Here is a 21,186-nt window from a genome sequence, read left to right on the forward strand (position 1 = left end):
ACGATGCGAAGAACGCAACAGAGGTCCGCGAGCAAACGCCTCCAAAGTCCAAACCCATCTCGGTCGCCGGAGAACGAGCAGCGGCGGAGGCGATGTCGTCCCCGGATCCCGGCCGCACGCCGGCGCAAGGCGAGGAATCTGCCTCCACCTCCCCGTGGCCTCTCCGCAAGCTCCAGGTCTCGTTCCTCTCCTGATTAGTCCCCCATAGGAAAATTTCCTATTGGATTCGTGTTCATGGCCATAGGCCATCCTTCTTCATCTCAGATTTAGTATTTGGTATCCTTTATTTCGGTTGAGCCGATCTGTCTTTAGCATTACTTACGGGCTTATTTCATAGGCGTTGGAACACAGTTATGTTTTTCGCATTTACTTCTCTCTGACTAAGTTAATCCTATTCCATTTGTAGTGAGAAAATTGTAGAACCTATCCATTGATGTCTCATTTATCTGTCCCACAAATATTCGTATTGCATGTTGGATTAGCCAAGAAGAAATTTGCATTTCCCCAAAGATCCATCATTTTTGTTCTTTTGTTGTCACATTCTTCCTGCTACCTTGTAGAGTTTCACACCAGGGCTGTGGTCACAATACAAAGCTTATGAGGATGCAGTTGTCGAGGGCACTAAAGGTGAGATTTTTTTATATGTACCCCAGGATGCATTTGTCTCCTAGTATGGTCCTGAAATTTCTATCCGGTCTTATTTCCATATACAAGGAACTATTGCGGATGCTCTGGTTCTTGTGAGAGAGCATCAGACGGAGGCAATTGGATGTGCCACTGTTGCAGGATTCATTCTGTTCAGAGGTATACTTTCCTTTTTTTTAAACCTTACTGATATTTGTTTGTTGAACTTGTGGGAAATGATCAGGAGAAGCTATGGTTCATGAATTGTATTTTCTTAAACATGTCATGAGGGAAATGCTACAATTATTTTTCATTTTGTATTTTCAGTATGAAGGTGAATGAAAACATGGGGATTGAATTGATTCTGTTAGATATCGGATGAGAGTAACACGATCTGGCAAATCCTAAAACCAGAGTACAAAGTGCGACATTTGGCATCCTAGTTTGACACAACCACACTACTACATCTATGCTAACATGTGATAGCTAGCATGAGATGGTTAAGACCAATTAACACAAGTCAATATTTATATAAAACTTTCCATATTCCTAGAAAATATATAATAAGTGGATCAAAACTTCCAATATCATTTCATGACTAAAAGAGTAATTATTAATCTTAATTCCAAGTTTTAACTTACTCTGTATTTTGGATAAAACGATGACTCATGGCAATGTTTTTTGCAAACTCATGGAAGTTATTCCCACATCCTTTTCACATGCCTGTTCTTTTCCATTTTTTTGCAGCTTTTAGAGAGAGAAATGGTGGGATATAAATCTTAGCAAGAAACAATCTTGAAAAAAACTGGCTTCTCATGAAGTTGATTATCAGTTTCATTATATGAAGTAGCGTAGTAAAGTAACTCAAACAAATCTGATACAAATTGCAAGTATGCATTTATGCCATGAACAATAGAGCACTTCAGGCAGGTCCGTAAGACTCCACACCAGCCATTGTCCAGGCTCAAGTGCACTCAGTGGCACCAATACATAGTTTCAGCCAATATATAACCTGACCTTCTATTTCTTGTGAAATGTGGTTTTACACGACCTTTTCCTGTTGAGGTTTATCTCTCCACCTCTTTCCTCTTTCCAGGTGTGATTGGTGTGATGTATGAAACAATTAAACAGGATGCATGATGGGATGTGATAGTAGTTGCCATGAGTTCACAGCTCATGTCACCTTTAGTCGTCTTTTTGTTTGATTTGCACTCAGTCGAGAACATGGACTATAGACTATCAATTTCTACATTTTATTTTAATGTCATTTTGAGATTTGCATTTTGGTTTGTTCTCAAATAGGTGACTTGCTCAGTTTTCTTGCCACTCTTCTCAAATGGACCTTATTGAAAGGTAGTGGGTATAAATGCCTCAGCACTAAATTAGTCTCATGTTCCAACCAATGTTATCAAACCGTCTGATTAATTGTGATTAGACGTCCTAGTCGGTATGCTGGACTTCACTAGGAGCCATGACTCAATTAGGCTGATTAGTTTTCTGGTCGTCCAATTAGTCATCGGCTAATCACGATTGGTCGGACTACTAGGGGTTCCACGACCAGAAACATAATGGAATCCTGGGCAGCTTATGACATGGGCTGCATCTGGGATGGCTTAGGCCACTTGGGCTCATGTTTTTCAGCTCAATTTGCAACCCTACATGCAGCCAGCACCCTAGAGTTAGTTCATGCTTGGTTGTACTCTAGAACATATAGTATTTTCATATATTACTACTGATATATATGGGATAATTAGGAGCCACTCAGGGGCCGTCAACATTTTTTTGCCTTTTGAGGAGAAAAAAAATCCCAAAGGTTCGTGATGGCAGTACATGCGCATTTATTCCAAGCACACTGACTCCAAACAAGCTGCCTGTCGTGTCCATGGCAGTGCTGCTTGCTTGAGTTGAATCAAAGTTAGTTAAACTGATGAGGGGGTAAAGATGTGAACTTTTGGAACATTAAACTGGTGCATTGTTCTGTGAACCTAACTCCAGAGAATGGTGGGAGTATTTGTTTTAGTTGCAATTTGATTGGAACTATGGTATTCCTTTTGTTGCAGATTATGATATTTTTAAATAACTTATTTGAAAAGTTTTTTTTTACCTTTTGATGCTGGAATCTTGTTTCAATTGATATAAAACGTCTCCTTTTAGCTGTATTTTATGCTAACGAATAGTCATAGATCTTGTTTTTGTAAACACTGGACAAATATTTGAGATTTGGAAATGTAGTTGTGCTATAGCAATAGCCGTCATAACCCCAACCCACAGTGTAGTTGTACCTGTAGTGTCCCAAACTCCCAACTGCTTGTCAAGGGCTTGATATTTTAAAGCACACATGAGTAAATAAAACCATAAAGCTTTATGCTTTATAATTCTTGAGTGAAAAAGGAAATATACATGTTTCTTTGTTTCGTACATTGATACTGTCTCTAACTTTTCTGAGTGCAATCTAGAACTCCACTTTTTAATGAAGGGAGTAGTTTCCTCAAGCTAATAATGCAAAGCCTTGTGGGTCAGATGCATTATCAAGTTGCTGTGAGAAGATTGGTTTTAATTGCAGTTGTGATATGTAACTGCTTGTTAGCTTGTGCTTGTAACAGCATATGATACTATGTTTTATGGTTACGCTATCAAATGGTTCTGCATATTATCCCTCTTGGGAAGCTTTAAGTCCTATTATTTTGATATTTCTATTGCTATGTCTCGTTGATTCAAGTGTCTACCGTGCTCATGCTGTATGGGCCTCCTTGATTGATTATCAGTTTGAATTGTAGATATACTCGAGTACTTGGGTTATTTTGTATGCATTTATCATTCCAGTTGAGTTCTTACATATAATCTGGACATAATTATTCAAACATGAGATGGAATCCCAGACCAACCAGGTGTACCTGGCAACTGCATAATCTTATTTGCTCATCTGTCATCTCAAACTAAGTTGGATGGTTCAGACCTTGGCAACTGGTGACTTTAGAGTTTAACTTCGTTTGGACAAAAGTTTTGTGAAATTAAGTGGAGATAGCACATAAAACACATCAGTACATCACAACCGTGAGCATTTGACAAAATTACCAGCCAGAACGTACTTAAGAACAACAATTACTAATAGAAAGTGCACTTATCAAGAATTAACTTTTGTAAAGCTATATATGCCTTGCCAAGAATTAACTTCTGTAAGAAACACTCTATGCCTAATATGTATAGCGTCCCCTGTGAATAGTTACTCTAGTAATTACACAAAGGTGACATGAATTTCGCAATGGTGTGCATACTTGATTTGTTGCATCTCAAATTTTGATATAGTTACTCTAGTAATTACACAAAGGTGACATGAGTTTCGCAATGGTGTGCATACTTGATTTGTTGCATCTCAAATTTTTGATACTGATTTAGTGATGAATTGTGCCATCAGGTCCTCGAAGATTTTTATACCGCAATACCTTTGGCCGTTTCAAGACTGAGAAGGTATAAGTCTTATAAACATGGTTATGTTCATGTTGAAACTTTTCTTCACTCATGTAAGATTCATTACAATGATGTACATGACATAAATGGAACTTCTGTCAGTCCAATGAGATCATAACTGTGTGATCATGTATGAGTTCATCTGACTTTTTTTCCAAAATCTTGCCAGGATTTACTGAATGATGCTGAGCAAAGTATGATGGAGTACAAAACATCTATTCAGAACTTGAAGAAAGAATCGAAATACACTCTTGACAAAGTAGCTGTTGGTGAAAGTGATCTGCAGCGTGGACGAACTGATTTGAGGTATTTTACATTTAGTCTCAGTCCAAAAGTCTGTTCTTCCATGTCTGTTGCTGTTTCATTTAATAATGGTTTGTCACCAACATACTGTAAAATTATTGCCTGTGCCTCTCCAGATCTACTGGGAAGCAGATCCAATCTCTTATAGGTTCCATTTACAAAGCAGAATCTACAGCTGCAGGTATTAATTATATTTCTTCTGGTTATTTGGTTCATTGCTTTTAGTTATTTGCAACTTAATTTCTAACATCGTCTACACAAAATCGACTAATACTCCCTCTATCCCTGAGAGCTTCAACTCCTAGAATCCGTGTCAGTCAAACTTTTTTAAGTTTGACCAACTTTATAGAAAAGAGCATCAATATCTATGACATAAAATGAGTATCTTATGAAAATATATTCTATGATAAATCTAATGGTATCAATTTGATACTATAAATTTTAGCGTTTTTTTTCTAGAAATTCGGTCAATGTTTTAAAAGTTTGACTTTTTTGAGAGCAACTCTAGAAGTTGAAGCTTTCAGAGACAGAGGGAGTAAACACTAAGATTGCTCACTTTACATCTCATAGAGGCATATGTATTATTTATTTGACTGTAGGTCTGATGGATAGACTAAGAACCATTCCAACCAGGCAATCTCTCGAGCTGCGAGCAGAGGCGAGTACATGATTTGTACATAGAATGTCTTTGTCCTTGCGTCAAGTGCTGATTAAATAAAACCTTATAAAAAAGTGCTGATTGAAATACTGTTCCTTTTTATCCATTAGGTGGCTTCCATGGCTTCCGATTTGAAGAACCAGAGATGTGCCTTGCAGGAAAGGATCAACAAAATTTCTGAATATGGTGTCCGTGTCTGAACTGCACCGTCTGTACATTTCCCCTGATAGAGCCTCTTTTGGTCCTTCCGTACAATAAATTTTGAATCCACCCTGAGAGATGCGCATTTTGATACGACCAAAGTTCCGTTTTGGATTCTAACCTTTTTTTTTGTCAGCATTTTTCAAATGCTAGGACAAACATTGTAACTCATCACAACCATAAATTGTTCCTGTCACTAATGTTGAGCATTGCTCGATTGCAAGGAAAACTTTGTTCCACCTTTGGGTGCTGTGCTTCCTGCAAACAATTCTGCCATTCCGTTTCGGAAAAAACAAATAGCTACAAAATGCTGCTAAATGCAGGTCGCTGCTCCAGGAGGCGATAGGAGTATTGTGGTCCTGTTTGATTTTAGTTTTGCAGGTTTTTCGCATCTCGCTTTCTCTTCGAACAGGATCACAAATTTGAACAAAAAGTGCCATCCATTGACAGTCCTTGAGGGTTTGTGGGAAAACACCTGATTAGCATCGCGTTTCTCGCCAGGACGACGTGTTTACCTTCCCATCAGGCAATCTCAAATAGGTCAGTGCTAACAAAGCTACAGCTTTGGGATCTGAGGGCTTACCAAGATACAAATTCAGCTTGGCCACACTTCCATTTGCTGATAATAGTGATACAAAATTTGGCAAGGTGCAAAATTCTAGTTCTATATGTTCAGTTATACCTACTTATACGTCGACCAAGAAGAGCACAGTCACTCCAAAGCAAAGCAATCGAACTCAACCTTCTTTTTTTTTTTTTTGCGACAAATCGAATTCTTCCTTTCTTTCTACTAGTCTCCATCGAGGATAAGAGGTTTACGTGATTTCTGCACTTCCTCCGCTTGCCCTCTGAGAGCCATTTCTTCTTCGGCTAGATTGAAAAATTGAAAGCCATTTCTTTGGCCAAATTGAAAAATTGGTAGGGACTGCGTACCATCAAAGGTACCCAGTGGGCGCCGTAAGTAATCGACAACATAAAAACCAGTATGTGAAACTATAAAAACAAGTGGAAGACACAATTGAACATACTGAGTATGTGAAACCGTAAAACAAGTGGAAAAGGCTATTATCAAGCTTTCCCTATCTGGTACGCCCGTTCACAGTCTTTCTATGCTTTCGGTGGCATATGAGTATATGACTATCCGAATGCCACATACCGATCTCAATCCTGCAGCTAATAACCTACCACACACAGCATTCAGCGGTGTTTTTCTCACAAAACAAATCAGCGAATAGTACTTTCAGCCATGACTTATCAGCCAAGCACTGCAGAACCTTCCCATTAGACTTCAGTGGACGTTGGCCGAAAGTGCTCAGCACCTGTAACTGATCAGTAATTATATCGCCGCCTAGAATATACAGCTTCTCGTACAAAATTCATTGTCCTTAGTCTGCAGCCGAGGACATTTTGGATGAATAGTAAGTAAAAGAAAAAAGAATTGAAGAAAAAAGATATGGCATTGGATATGTAATTCTGTTATGCTAAAGTGTTTCAACTTTACTCTCCGTTAATGTCTGCAGCTGTAACATAACATCTGCCCCCAGTCATGCGATTAAGGTTTGGTCTTCAGTATCAACTCTTGTTTCAACAGGATTGCAAACATGGCAAAAGCCTGAGCTTGGTAGTCCAAAATCAAGGAGCCTGATTCTGTAGCCAAGAAGAAGACTGGGGTAGAGTCTCATCTGTCCTGTTAGTATCAAACCGAGAAAATCTTTGTAGTCTGTTAATCTTCAGCCGGATAGAGGGCACCTTCCGAGCAATAGCCTTCCATATCATCTGCACGGCATCATCAGTCTGAGATGGGTATTGGTACACAAAGTGCTTTTCTACTTCCTTTAGCTTGTTCCACATGTGTGCCCACTCTTCTTGGCTGATCCCTGTGATCAGGCTCATTAGAAACCCCTTCTTGACCGCGTCTGCGCCACGTACTATGACACTGAACTTTGAGTAGTCAAGGACATCCTCAAACGGGAGCTCAATCTCATCGCTGATGATGACAGGAACACAGTGACTGACTATGGAGTCGAAGAGGCGGTTGGACGATGGAGTGTCACCTGCAATGTTGAGGCAGAACTTGGATGACCGCATCCCATGTGTTGATTGCTCGATCCCATTACCAGCTACACTTCCAAATGAGAAATGCACATCTTTCTCGTCTTTCAGAAGGTAATACAGTTCCTGCCGGATGGAACCACCCTACAAAATTGTGCAGTGAAAGTGTGAGTAGAATAGCAAATATCTTCATATATTTTTCCATAGTTCATCTACTCACAGAGCCTAATCTCTTAGACCAACCAATATAACCCACGTCTAATCCATGTTTGACTGTCAATTGTATAACTACTAAAGTATACTGAACTTGTTTACAGATACATAGATCACTTGTCAGATTGTATAACTACTAAAGTATACTGAACTTGTTTACAGATACATAGATCACTTGTCAGATTGTATAACTACTAAAGTATACTGAACTTGTTGCAAAAATACAGCGAAGTGTGCTGATCGTGGTCATATAGCACTGGGAGAAGTGATCGCCTATGCATGAGATAGACTAATTACTGATAGACAGGGCAAACCGTTCCAATTCCTAAAGAAGCATAGATCGATGCATCTTTAGTGGCCAGAACTAGTGCAAGTTTATAGTGGCACACAGAAGGAAAGGGCCATGTTAGCCATTACTAGGCTACGGAATGAAAAGGAGTGCACGTGCCACATGGGCATGGGCGCATGGCAAACATGCTCAATTCTTTTTAGGGAAGAACACATGGACAAGCAAAAGAGGCATGCTGACATTATTATTATTAAATTAGATGTGACTAATCCAACAAAGATTCAATTTAGACGAGATGAGTATAGTTAGCAAGGTACTCACATCTTTCCTGTAGATGGCACCTTGGAAGTAGAGCAGCGTCGGCCGGTCATCGTATCCGGCGGTGTCATTAGCGAAATTGGCGACGAGGTGCCGGTAGGGCGCGATGACGTCCTTGTCAAGGTTGGCGACGCTGGGCGGGTACCTCCCGAAGTCACAGAGCACGAAGACGCAGGGCCAGAACCTGTAGCGCGCGTCGAGCATCCCGTTGGGGTGGTGCGCGAGCACGACGTGGTCCCGCCCTCCGGTCCTCCGCCACTCGGGCCGCGCGGCGAGGAACTCGAGGAGCCTCCGCTGCAGGGCGCGGTCCTCGCTGTCCCGCGCGGGCGGCACGACCCGGGAGTGGCGGTTGAAGCTGAGCGAGGCGAAGAAGGGCACGAAGACGACGTCGGCGTCCGCCGCGCGGCGCACCCGCACCGCCGCGCAGGGCGTGGGCGCGCCCTGCTCGGAGGCCAGGAGGTCGAGGGTGAGCCAGTACTCGATGCTGTGCTGTAGGTTGAGCCCCCCCGGGTATTCCGGCACGCCGTCCCTGACGTCGGGCCACACGCCGCCGCCGAACCCGGGGGGCTTCCAGTCGAGCAGGCCGAAGTGGAACTCGGGGGGCAGGTCGTACATGAACACTCGCAGCAGCGCCTCGGCGGGGTCGCATTTCCTACCGGGCCCGGCGCCGCCGAGGCGGAGCCACTGGTTGGGGCGGCGGGCGGCGGCTGGGCCCGCGGCGGAGTCGAGGAGGAGGTACCAGGAGAAGAAGAAGAGCGCGGCGGCGAGCGCGAAGAGCCAGACGAGCGGGCTCCGGCAGGAGGAGGAGGAGGAGGAGGAGGCGGCCATGGCGCGCGCTAGCAGTGGCAGTGCGGGCGGAGGCCGGAGCGGGGCGCGGCCATGGCTGGGTGGGAAGGGGGATCTGGGGATCTGGCGGGGGGAAGGGCGGGTGGGTTGGTCACCCGCGGCGGCCGGTTGATCGCTGTGCGGTGACTGACGCTCGAGTCCCGATCGAGGCGGTCGGATCTGGAGCTTGGTGGCAACTGTAGGCGGCGGAAAGGCACGGGCGGGGATCTCCAAATCCACGCAAGCGCTGCACGCATTACCCCACGGCTGCTCTTGTGGTTTCTGGTTTGGGAAGTGTGAGTGACCGTCGACCGTGGGTTAGAGCGACCACAATGTTGCAGACAAGTAGTCTATAGCCATTAGAATATTATCTATCAGTTACCTGAAACATTGTACAAGTAGTCTATAGAGTAGTTCATAGCTAAAGGTATCCATAGTGCTATTGCTATGGACTGCCCATAAGAAATAAAAAATTAATTATCCTCTCTATCGGCTCTCTCTCTTGCCTCTCGCACCGATGGCGAAGGGCGTCCTTGGCGACCACAGTGCCAGCGACGCAGATCTAGTGCGGTCCTGGTCGACGGCCAGTCGGAGGCCATGGTCGCGAGCTTCTGTGTGCGTCGAGGCTGCGGAACCGCCCATCCGCGGGTGCGGTGATGCCTCCAATGTTCGATCTGCTTCGCTAGAAAGAGAGAGGGGAAGGATGGAGAGGTAGCCGGTTGGGCTTTTGATGATTTTTTTTATGTGTCAATGGGCCCACACTTTTAGTCCATTCAGCCTTTAACATTGTAACACAAAAAATAGTTATGGACTGCTGACACAAAAGCTGTCTATATGGACTACTCAACCATATACATTGAGGTTGCCCTTACATGGGGGCGAGACCGCTGAGAGGATGGGCAAAGCCGGGTTACCGGGTGTCGGGGTTTCTACATGTGTTCTTTGGTATGCTACAAGGATTGTCTGCACGTTGCTACAGATATGAAAAAGAAATATAAATTTTTTAAATAAAAAATAGTTTATATCTAGCTTCATCTATTAATAAGTAGAATCATATCAATTATTATAGAGTCCGAACACACATTCAACACACAAATTTCAAAGTTTACACTGTTTACTTTGGAAAAAAACAAAACAGAAAGTAAAGATCTGACTTAAAGAGACCAATAAACCTATTTGACAACCAACCATTTGAGCTAGAGAAATGCAAGGACGACTCAAGATGATGCCCAACAAGAATGAGCTGGTCCCATTGATCATCACGCAGTTGCAGTCTTGCCTATTGACGTAGCTAATGTGTTCCCCGCAATAATACCTGCAAAAAAAAGTTTTCGGTCTACTTTTACAAAAAAAAAACCACTTCTTTTCATGTTACCAAATTGTGCAACATAAAGCCGATGATGTTGTTAATAACAAAGAATTGTACAAATTATCACCCAACTTAAACCAATGAACAAATAAATCTTTTATGCTAAGAGGGGGTGATATCCCAAACATTAAATGTATAGTACACCACATAAATTTGGTATAAAAACAATAAAAAAAAGATGATGAATAGTTTTTGTAGAATGGCAAAAGCTACATCTCGTATCACCATTCCAATTACGGCAAGGTTATCTTTTGTTAAAATTACACTTTTTAAAATACCACAAAAATACCTTTATTTTTATAGAACTTTGATCTGCCATATATTTTTGTAGGAACTTTGATCTGTCATATATCTTGTGGCACTCTGACAAGGTTATCTTGATATAGTAGTACTCTGCTCAGCTCTAGTTAAGTCTACGTCTCAAAAAGAGGATGCAGTTGTAACTGAGTCAAAGTCGAACTATCTTAAATTTAATTACATTTATAGAAAACAACATCAACACAACAAATTATGATACATATTTAGTATGATGGTTATTTTTATTTTTTATACAAAATTGGTTAAATTCCAAATTACATGACTTACACTATTGTAAAATTACATCGTGTCTGGAAACATAGGAACTAGCTGCCATTGTCACTAGAGATAAAATGAGATGCCAACAATTCACGAAACTGAATTTCCATAAATACAATTAGCTAGTCGAAATTACTTCAGACCGTTCACTACATGTCCCTCAACAAAAAAGGAATAATTCATGGGCGCAGGCATATGCGGTCACAACTCACAAACGGCAGTGTCCTTCAACTGCGTGCCTGCCTCTGCCAAAGGCTCATGCTGGGTTGCTGGCATGTTACGACATACGAGCGAATCGTCTAGCAAACGCAAATCCAATCTCGAGAGGTACCCTAGAACGTAACCAAGCTCTTCATCCTACCACGGTACCCAACCTTTGTACCTCTCCTCCACCACCGGCTTAGGCCGCCGATCTCCGACGACGCCGACAGGCTTCTTTCCCGGTACAGGCACGTCGCTCTCTAGTTCTTCCATGCAGCAAGGTTTGGCGCTCGTGACGACGAAGCTCTTCGGCGCACAGGCAACAACAGCCTTCATCGGCTTGGGAGGCAGAGGGACCGGGAGGCGGCGGAACACCACGGGGCACGCGAAGGTATCGATCAGAACAAGGACATGGGCGCCGCACCGGGCGATGCGCGGGTCGGCGCAGGCCGCGGCCACGTGCGCGCATATCTGCTTCCGGGACGCGGCCACGGCGCCGCGGTCGAACGGGTGCGCGACCAGCGGGAGCACCTCCTGCGCCAGAGCTCGCTCCACGCTCTCGGCGCCGCGCAGCTTGCGCGAGGGCCGCCTGCGGAGGGCGATGTCCTCGGCCACTTCCACGGCGATGCGGGTGCCGCCGCCGACGACGACGACGGGGAAGTGCCTCCGGATGACGACCCTCACGTCCGCCGTTAGTGCGGGGGCCTGCCGTCGTCGTGAACCTGCTTGTTGTCGACGGCAGCGGTTGGATGGTGATGTTGAGTCTGTGGCGAAGAAGGTGGCGAGCTGCAAGCGGCTGGCGAGACGAACCGCTGGGACGCCGCCGGGAAGACGACGATCCATCTTGCTTGAACGGATCGAATGGGCGAATGATGGATCGATGAAGCGGACGAGATCGATGGCACTGTTTTTATACACCATAGGCGTAGCGTGAAATTGCTGCTTCCCTGGTTCGACTCGGATACTGTTGCCGATTCGTAATCACCGAATCAGGTGTTCGTTTCGGAATAGGAATAGGCTGCTTGTGTACCCGGTTTCCCATCACGTGTCAACGGTTATTCATGAGTTCCGGTGCGATTTCGGACATGGATGAGGTGTGCGGTGTGCCACACCCACACTGCCAGTACGCTGCAGTGCTGCCAAAGTCGCCGTTGACCGACTGTGTTAAAAGAGTTCAGGAGGTTATTGCCCGACCTCACAACACTCCGGCCGCAAGGCGTTCGTTCATTTGCCCGAGAGAAGCTGGCTGCTACTGCTCTGCTTTCCTCACCACCTCCCCATCGTCGCCATTGCTAGGAGCCTTCCTGGAAGCGGCCACTGAATTTCCCATCCAATCCCGAGCAAAGAACTCGCTGCCACTCTACAAGAAGCTGAGCTTTCCATTCGCCGGCTCTCTTCACAGCTCAAGATCTCTGCTTTCGTTTCGCCCCGTTCCCAGAACAAGTCAACTCCCTCCCCCCCTCACCCTCTTGGCTCACGGCACTCGGCACCTCGCCGTCCATGGATCGGCTGAGTAACATGCTGGGAGACCGACCGCTGAAGAGCATCTTCGCGGCGCTCGGTCTCCCGGATAAGATCGGCGGCGCGGTGATCGACGCTCTCTGCTCTCGGGGAGCCCGCCTGTGGAACGTCGAGGAGGAGGCCGACAAGCTGCGGCGCACCAAGGAGCGCATCCGCGCCGTGCTCGAGGACGCCGAGCAGCGCCGCTTCGTGGACCACGACTCCGTCAGGCTCTGGCTCCGGGAGCTCAGGGCCGCCGCCTTCGACGTCGACGCCCTGCTCGACCGTCTGGGCACCGTCACGGCCGTGTCCAGGCTAGCGGCCGCCGAGCAGTCGCGGAAGCGGAAGCGGCTCTGGCCCAGCGTCGAGCTCGGCCCGCGGCAGCGGTGGGAGCTGGATGACAAGATCGCCCAGATCAACGAACGCCTCGACGAGATCAACAGGGGCAGGAAAAGGTACAGGTTGCAGGCCGGGGACGGGAGGAGGACGACGGCTCAACCGATGCAGCGCCCACGGTTCCTTGAATCTGCCGCGCATCGCGACGAGAGGCCCATTGGCCGCAACGAAGAGATGGAGAAGATTGTCCGTGCTCTGTTTTCTGACAGTACAGAAATGGGGGTGATTTCCATCTGGGGAACGGCAGGCATTGGGAAGACAGCACTGGCACAGTCGGTTTGCAAAGATCCTCAGGTACAAAACTTCTTCACTGATAAGATCTGGGTTTGGTTACCAGATAGGTGTGATGTCAGGAAGGCCACCAAAATGATCATCGAAGCTGTGACCAGTAAAAAATGTGAGCTTCTAAGCTTGGACATATTGCAGCAACGGCTGCACGACCACCTACATAAAAAGCACTTTTTACTGGTGATTGATAACCTTTGGGCAGAGGGCTTTCAGTTCTGGGAATTTATGAGGCCCTCATTGACTGGTGGAGCGGACGGAAGCAAGGTTCTGATCACTACTCAACACGAAAGGGTGTCTAGGATGAGTTCCACCATTCTAAACATCCATTTAGAGCGTATGGAAGATGAAGAATGCTGGCAAATCCTCAAACTCTATGCGTTCTTGGGGTGGAGCAGCAGAGATCAGCATGATCTGGAATCCATTGGGCGGAGGATTGCCACCAACTGCCAAGGCTCCCCGTTGGCTGCTAAATCTCTTGGTGTGCTATTGTCCGACACTCATGGAGACAGAGAACAGTGGGAAAGCATACTAGGTGAAATGCAGATTCTTGAAGATGACAAAAACACAAACAACATATTACCAAGTTTGCAGATAAGTTATCAGCACTTGTCATATCATCTCAAACAATGTTTTGCCTTCTGTTCAATACTTCCTCCTGGTGTTGAGTTTGAGAAGGATGAGCTGGTTAGACTCTGGATAGCTGACGGTCTTGTTAAGAGTAATGGAAGGAAAAGGGTTGAGATGGAAGCAGGAAGATGCTTTAATGAGCTTCTATGGAGGTCATTCTTTGAAATTTCACACAACTTCCCTAATCAAAAGTTTAGAGTGCCAAGTTTGATGCTTGAACTAGCACAACTTGTCTCTAAACATGAATCTCTGACTCTCAGCCCTGACAGTTCACCGGTAGCTGAAGCTGACCATCCTGAGTGGATTCGTTATACAACTATATTGTGCCCAAAAGATGAGCCTCTTGCATTTGACAAGATTTATCATTATGAAAATTCGAGGCTCTTGAAACTATGTCCCACAATGAAACTACCCTTGAATCAGGTACCATCGGCACTTTTCTCGAAGTTAACTTGTCTGCGTGCACTAGACCTGAGTTACACTGAGCTAGACTTCCTGCCAGATTCTGTTGGGTTCTGTCTACACCTCAGATACCTCAATCTTCGGAATACTCTGATAAAGACTCTTCCAAAAACTGTCTGCAACCTATTCAATTTGCAGACACTTGACCTCAGGGACTGTTATTGGCTCATGGATTTGCCTGCAGACATGAGCCGCTTAGTTAACTTGCGGCACCTTAGTTTACATATTGATTGGGATAGAGTTACTGCTTTTAGATCAATGCCAAGTGGCATTGACCGGTTACAGTCACTTCAAACTCTTTCCAGATTTATTGTGGTCTCCAAGGATGGAGGCAAGTGCAACATTAATGAGTTGAAGAATTTGAAGATCCGTGGAGAGCTTTGTCTTCTTAATTTGGAAGCTGCCACCAATGACGGTGTCATGGAAGCTAATTTGCGCGGGAAGGAGTATTTGCGCGAACTGATGCTGAAATGGAGTGAGGACACCTGCAAGGATGAGCAGCAGCAGGGCATAGAGAACAGTGAGACTGTCATTGAGGCACTCTGTCCACATACCAGCCTCAAGCATCTTCGGATAGAAAATTACCCTGGAAGGCGATTTCCTTCTTGCTTCGAGAACCTCTCATCTCTGGAATCCCTGGAGATAATTTCTTGCCCCAGGCTCACTCAATTTTCCGTGAAGATGATGCAGTCTCTCAGGAACTTAAAGATACGTCAATGTGCTGATCTTGCAGTTCTCCCCAGAGGCCTGTGCAACCTAGAATCCCTTCATTGTCTGGAAGCCGATGGCGCTCCAAATCTGAGAATAAGTGCAGTGGACATATTGCCAAGAAACATCTCACAATTGGTTGTTAGTGGTTGCGATGCACTAGAGAGATGGTGCGTGGAAGAAGGCGCAGAGAGAGTGCAGCAAATTCCTGATGTTAGGATTCAATTTAATAATTGATGCAGTGTAATTTTAAAGTTGGATATTTATGGCGATTTTCTCCTAGGCTCTTTGATGTGTCTGTCTAGACCGTGGTGTCAGTTCTTTTACCAGCTGAGCTAGGTTCCTGATTTAACATTAACTGTTCCTTATTTAACATCAACCGTTGTGGCTTCTGATCTGTTGATGTGTGAGGTATATCTAAACATTTGATTGGCTATATTGGAATAACATTTATATTCCCAATTGAGATTCATTTCCTCGATCAAATATGTGGAGTCTTACTTGCATGATTTGGTCATCAAGTATATGATGTGCCTGACAAAACGTTGAATGCTGGAAAGTGGCATGTTCAGCCCTCTGGGTTTTCCATCTCGTGAATTGGTAGCCTGGACAAGGTATTCAAACCACTAGGACTCATCAGAAGCTTTGCCAGATTTATATGCATGCTTAACCATGTATTTGCGTTGTCATCAACCACTAGGACTCATCAGAAGCTTTGCTAGATTTACATGCACGCTCAATGAGCACTTATCCGATGAGTTCTGCTGTTTGCAGTCCAGGTTTATTACTGGCAGTCACTCAAGGGCATCAGAGCTTGCTGAATACTTATGTCAAACCCTGAACAACAATTCAAACGGTTCGGCCATCTAGAATCAGATACACGATCATAAGGAGATTGACTCCAGGCAGCTACTGTCGATTGTTTGAATTCTACACGACTATGTTGTCCTCTCTTCATGGATCCATCTCCATCCATTCCAACCTCCTTGATCTGATTCCTAGGGAAGTCTGGAACTCCTTATTCAGTCTGGCGCATCCGTTTTTGCCAGAAGCATATATCCGTAGTTCCATACAAACCAGCCTCACGAAGATATCGAAAACACCTCCGGTTCAAAGCAACAGAAAGCAGAAGCACACACACACACACACACACACACACACACACACAAGGCTTTTTTTTCAAAAATAACGAATGCAGGCGACCTCAAAGGTAGAGGTGCAGGCCGAATGCTGTCCGGTTACGCTCTACCCACTTGGGCGAAAGAGCCCAACAACGCCGTGAGGCGGGCCGCGGGGTCGACAGCAACTCGCACGGAAAACAACGAAAACGCACGCAGGTTCGGCGCATGCTCCATTTACGCCCGTGTTTTGTTCGTTTCCTTGTGACCTTTGTGAGAAGAGGCACATGAGCCATCAGTTATGAGCACATGTCCTGGAGCTGCAAGTCGCAGATGTGGCGGAGGAAACTGTCAACTTTGCACGGCGACGCCTTGTCCCTTCCCTGCGCGGTACGGAGGACGGCTCCAATGCCTCGTAGAATCGGCACGTCCTAAACGAAGATACAACTTTAAAGCTGATTTTTTTAGAAAATAGCTTTATGAGTGACTTTTTAGATGAAGTTGAACTGTTTTCAAAAAAGTGTTTGACAAAATAGCTTCACCAACTACTTCATGCATAGTTGAGAGAGAGAAATGAGGGAGAGATCTGCAATAGCTACTTTTTTCAGTTTCATCCCAACTTATATCTTTGTGAGAGAAGAGAAAAAATAGCTTCATCTATGAAGCTGTTTTGGAAATAAGTGTTTGACAAAAAAACAGCTCACAATAGCTTATGAAGCTATTGTGAGCTGTACCAAACAGGCTCAAAAATAATCCAATGAAAGAGAGAGCTGAGATGGAAATGCACGTCTGTGTAGTCTATATAGATGGACCACCAATTATTGTTCATCTGCCCGTACATATATACCGCCGTGCGGAGCCACCGGACAGAATTCTTGTTCCAAGTGGATTGAGATTTTTTTAAGAATAGGATAGTATCACAACAACTGCAACTGGGCGTCAGTGATCTTTTTCAGCGAATTTTACGTGGAAAATTTGTTCGCCAAGAGATGGTACGATAAGAGCAAGTATTATAATAAATATTATAATACACCCAGCTGCTGGCCGTAAGATTTCTCTATAGCCTTTTTATAGCGTACTTATAGCCCACTCATACAATGATTAGCTCATCATTATTAATACATGGCCCACTTGTCTGTCTCACAGATTTTCTTGGTTTTTGTGTCTAAACCGACGGTAAGCTTAGGCTACTCTCAATGGAGAGTTTCGTTACACTCTTTCCAATATGCCACATCATACAAAGCAAGATGAAACGATGAATGAAACAAGGCTTCACGGTGGATCATTTCATTTACACGGTTTCCAAAACGAATTGAAGCAATTAATTCCATGCGGTTGCACATCAATAGCCGGATCATATGCACCTACTAAGGCCTTGTTTAGATGCAAAAAGTTTTTGGATTTTGACACTGTAGTATTTTCGTTTTTATCTATATTTAATACTTCATGCATGTGCCGCAAGATTTGATGTGACGGGAAATCTTGTAAAGTTTTGGGTTTTTGGGTGTATCTAAACAAGCCCTAATTCTGGAACTGAAACTGGAACACGCACAAGAACACACACAGCTTGCGGAGCTGCCAGCCTGCACACAGGATCTGCAGGTGAAACGAAATCGCTCTCAGCAGGGGTTTCACCGTGTTATCGAGACCTAGGTAACGGCGCTGAGTCGTTTCACCATGGTGAAACGATTCTACTCTCTCTCCTATCCATTTCATGCATAGAGTCTCTTTTTCTGATGTGTCATGCTATTTAATGTGCATGACACTCTTTTGAAACTCTCATTGAGACTGGCCTTACAGCTCGTTTTTACTCTCTCTCTTCTTCTCTCTCCTCCACCTCAGCATTTAGCTAGCTTACAGCCTGCTATAATACTTGCTCTAATAGCACGAAGTCGTATGAACGGATCGGATCGGATCGGAGGCAGCGTGGCAGCGCTGCCGCTGAGGCCTTCTAGTCTATGGCCTTGTTTAGTTCTGAAAAGTGAAAAGTTTTCGGTACTGTAGCACTTTCGTTTGTTTGTGACAAATATTATCCAATCATAGACTAACTAGGGTCAAAAGATTCGTCTCGTGATTTACAGCTAAACTGTGTAATTAGTTTTTGTTTTCGTCTATATTTAGTATTTCATGCATGTGCCACAAGATTCGATGTGACGAGGAATTTTAAAATGAACTAAACAAGACCTAGGCTATCAAGAATTCAAGACTCACAAAGAGACCCTTCACGGTGCCACGACCACGAATCGGTGCACCACAAAACGACCAATAGAGCGGAGCCGAGGGCCGGGCCCCACGGAGCTCCGGGACCTTGTTTTTTTTTCTCTCTGGTGGGGCGGTGGCAGCGAGACGCGTACCAGTTGTAGATAGGAGAGCTGCCGTGGAAACAAGGGCCTTGTGATATTTTTTTTTATTTCACTACTGTACCACTTTTGTTTGTTTATAATAAATATTATTTAATTATGGACTAACTAAGGTTAAAAAATTCGTCTCATGATTTACAGACAAATTGTGTAATTAGTTTTTAGTTTCGTTTACATTTAATGCTTTATGCATGTGACTAAGATTTGATGTGATGTGAAATCTTGAAAACTTTTTGGTTTTAGAGTAAGGCCTTGTTTAGTTCCTCAAAAATTTTGCAAAATTTTTCAGATTCCCCGTCACATCGAATCTCTAAACGTATTAAATATGGATAAAAATAAAAACTAATTACACAGTTTAGTCGGAATTGACGATACGAATCTTTTGAGCCTAGTTAGTGCATGATTAGATAATATTTGTCAAATACAAACGAAAGTGCTACGGTGTCTGTTTTGCAAAAAAAAATTTTGGAACTAAACAAGACCTAAACAACGCCAAGGTTTGTAGTAGGACCGGCGACTGACGCCAGGCCAGGGCCAAGGGAATCCTGACGTTAGCTCGGCGCATCGCCGCGGAATATGCCCTGCCAGGAAGGCCAGAGGTTGATGCGTCCGTCGGTCGCCGTCCCCTCGTCGGTCTCGCTATCCGGCCGCCGGGGGCCTCGGCGAGAGCCGGGAACAGCCGTCCTCCTCACTGAAACCTCGGATCGCCCGGCCCGGCGGCATCGTCAGCGACGGCGCTCGAAGTCGCACGCACGCTAGTGACGCTACGCGCCTACAGTCTCGATCCCAAGGGCCAAGGGCAATTGCGTCTCGCTGGTTCGCAGTGGGAGGCCGCCACCCGGCCACCGCGTTCCGCGACGCGTGTGTGCATTGGGCTTGGCCGCTTGGGCTAGGGCAGACCGAGGCCGACTCCTCCGGTTCCGGTCCTCCCTGCCCTGCCTCGCGGATCGCCCGTTCAGGACTGGCGACTTTGTGGTCGGCCGTCTGATGAGGAGGCCCATGCCCAATATACAGTATGTCGCGTGTACAGGAACCAACCGATGAGGCAATCTCCAGGTCCTCTTTACCAGAAAAAACAGATGGCGCCGAGGCCAGCACCGGCGCCGTCGAATCGAACCAGGCTGGATGCCGCGGTGCGGACGCTCAAGTGAAGTCGCGTCGGTCACTCGTCGCACCGCCCCCACTCTCCCACCTCCTACCATCGCATCCGTCTGTTGCTTTCACGCAGCCTGGTAGGCAACCAGCTGGAGCCGGGCAGCCGGCCAACCCAGCCACGCCACCATCCCACTTCTTGGTCCCCATGGAAACGCTGCTGCTTTCCTGTACTAAACCGGGTTTTCGCATTCGTATTCAAAACCCGCAGAATTCAGCACGGATTCGACCCAAACATCCCCCACGACGACAAATTCTACCATCAACATCTGATGGCCACGCCACGTCCCATCCTCTCGCTGTCCCCCGTGGTCGGCACTGTACGCTCAACAGCCCCAGCAGATGCTGTGGCCTCGCCATCGTACGCCGCACCTAGCCGGGAAAAACATCGGCGTGGCCAGTGACGACGACGGTCTCGCTTTCAATTCGCCAGTCACCACTCACTCACCAGCGAGCTCCCGGCCGGCCCCGTCCAGCGTGGCAGTGGCAGGCAGGCCCCGCCGGCCGTGCCATCACGCACTGCACGTCGAGATCGACCGGGGCAAAGCAAAGCATGGACTGGGTTCAGTTGATCGTGCCTCGTGCGATTTGTGCGCTTTGTTAGGCGTGTCCATGACCCCAAGCGGAGACCGTTCCTCCCGGCAGCCAGTCCATGGACCGATCGATATGGCATCCCACGCACACACGTTTTTGATGAACCGATGCTCTGCTTCTTTTGAACTGGCGAGTTTGTTAGTGCCACTTGAGAGTTGAGTCCAAACAAATCATTGGGGGCCGGGGTTGCTTCCTCCTCTATTTTAATCTATCTAAGCTGCTCTTTCGCTTGCCTGGTCCATGAAGCTGGAAAAAAAGAAGTCGTACTTCAATAAAGAATCAAGGCGCCGCTTAAGCATGTGTTTTAAGCACCTAATTTGGCTTCAGAATATTGGTTAGTTAAAGAGCAGTGCTGGTTTATTCCTCTGCTTGATCCCCCACACATATGACCTATCACCATCATCGATAAGCTCAGCGATGGACGGAAAACACATAAAAGAAGCTGTAGGATGTAGAGTCGGGAGCACTATAACCATTGTTTTAGGTTAGCAAAAGTAGTGTAATTGGCTGCTTGGGTGGCTAGCGAATATCAAAGCGGCAATTTGACCATCCCAAGTCACATCAGCCACCTGTTTCGTTTAATAATTATATCATGCTGCAAATTTTAGCTTACTAATAAAAATCTAAGCGTTTTCTTTAGGGGCGGATTAGGTAGATCTCAAGAAGGATTTGGAGCCGGCAGGGCCCAGATTTGGTGGTGGCCTCATTACTCGTAATCACCTTAGCTTACATCAGACTCAACTCTTAACTCTTTCTTTCCCCCTGGATCTGGATGGATTAGTTTCTTTCACCGCAGACCATCCCAAGAACCTGCAATGCTTCTTCAGAAATGGACATGATCTGATTCCAATGAACAGAGAAGAGCTCTGGGCGGCGAAATGATC

At 45.7% G+C, this 21,186-nt stretch overlaps 3 protein-coding genes across 3 annotated transcripts; 2 read left to right on the forward strand and 1 right to left on the reverse strand.

Annotated features, from left to right (window-relative positions):
* Positions 1-5,498, forward strand: LOC8083689. The gene is made up of 8 exons (XM_002465292.2): positions 1-176; positions 561-627; positions 715-804; positions 4,040-4,092; positions 4,262-4,398; positions 4,512-4,576; positions 4,995-5,053; positions 5,164-5,498. The coding sequence occupies exons 1-8, from the start codon at positions 93-95 to the stop codon at positions 5,251-5,253; spliced, it is 645 nt and encodes a 214-aa protein (XP_002465337.1). The 5' UTR covers positions 1-92; the 3' UTR covers positions 5,254-5,498.
* On the reverse strand, positions 6,241-9,308 carry LOC8083690 (probable arabinosyltransferase ARAD1). The gene is made up of 2 exons (XM_002467889.2): positions 8,130-9,308; positions 6,241-7,450 (listed from the first exon to the last, which is right to left on the reverse strand). Exons 1-2 carry the CDS (start codon positions 8,952-8,954, stop codon positions 6,887-6,889), a joined length of 1,389 nt encoding a protein of 462 aa, XP_002467934.1. The 5' UTR covers positions 8,955-9,308; the 3' UTR covers positions 6,241-6,886.
* LOC8085602 (putative disease resistance protein RGA4) lies at positions 12,598-15,315 on the forward strand. Its single transcript, XM_021452869.1, has one exon. The coding sequence runs from the start codon at positions 12,598-12,600 to the stop codon at positions 15,313-15,315; it is 2,718 nt and encodes a 905-aa protein (XP_021308544.1).

Source organism: Sorghum bicolor, chromosome 1 (genome assembly GCF_000003195.3).
Source record: "Sorghum bicolor cultivar BTx623 chromosome 1, Sorghum_bicolor_NCBIv3, whole genome shotgun sequence".
Classification (NCBI taxonomy): Eukaryota; Viridiplantae; Streptophyta; class Magnoliopsida; order Poales; family Poaceae; genus Sorghum; species Sorghum bicolor.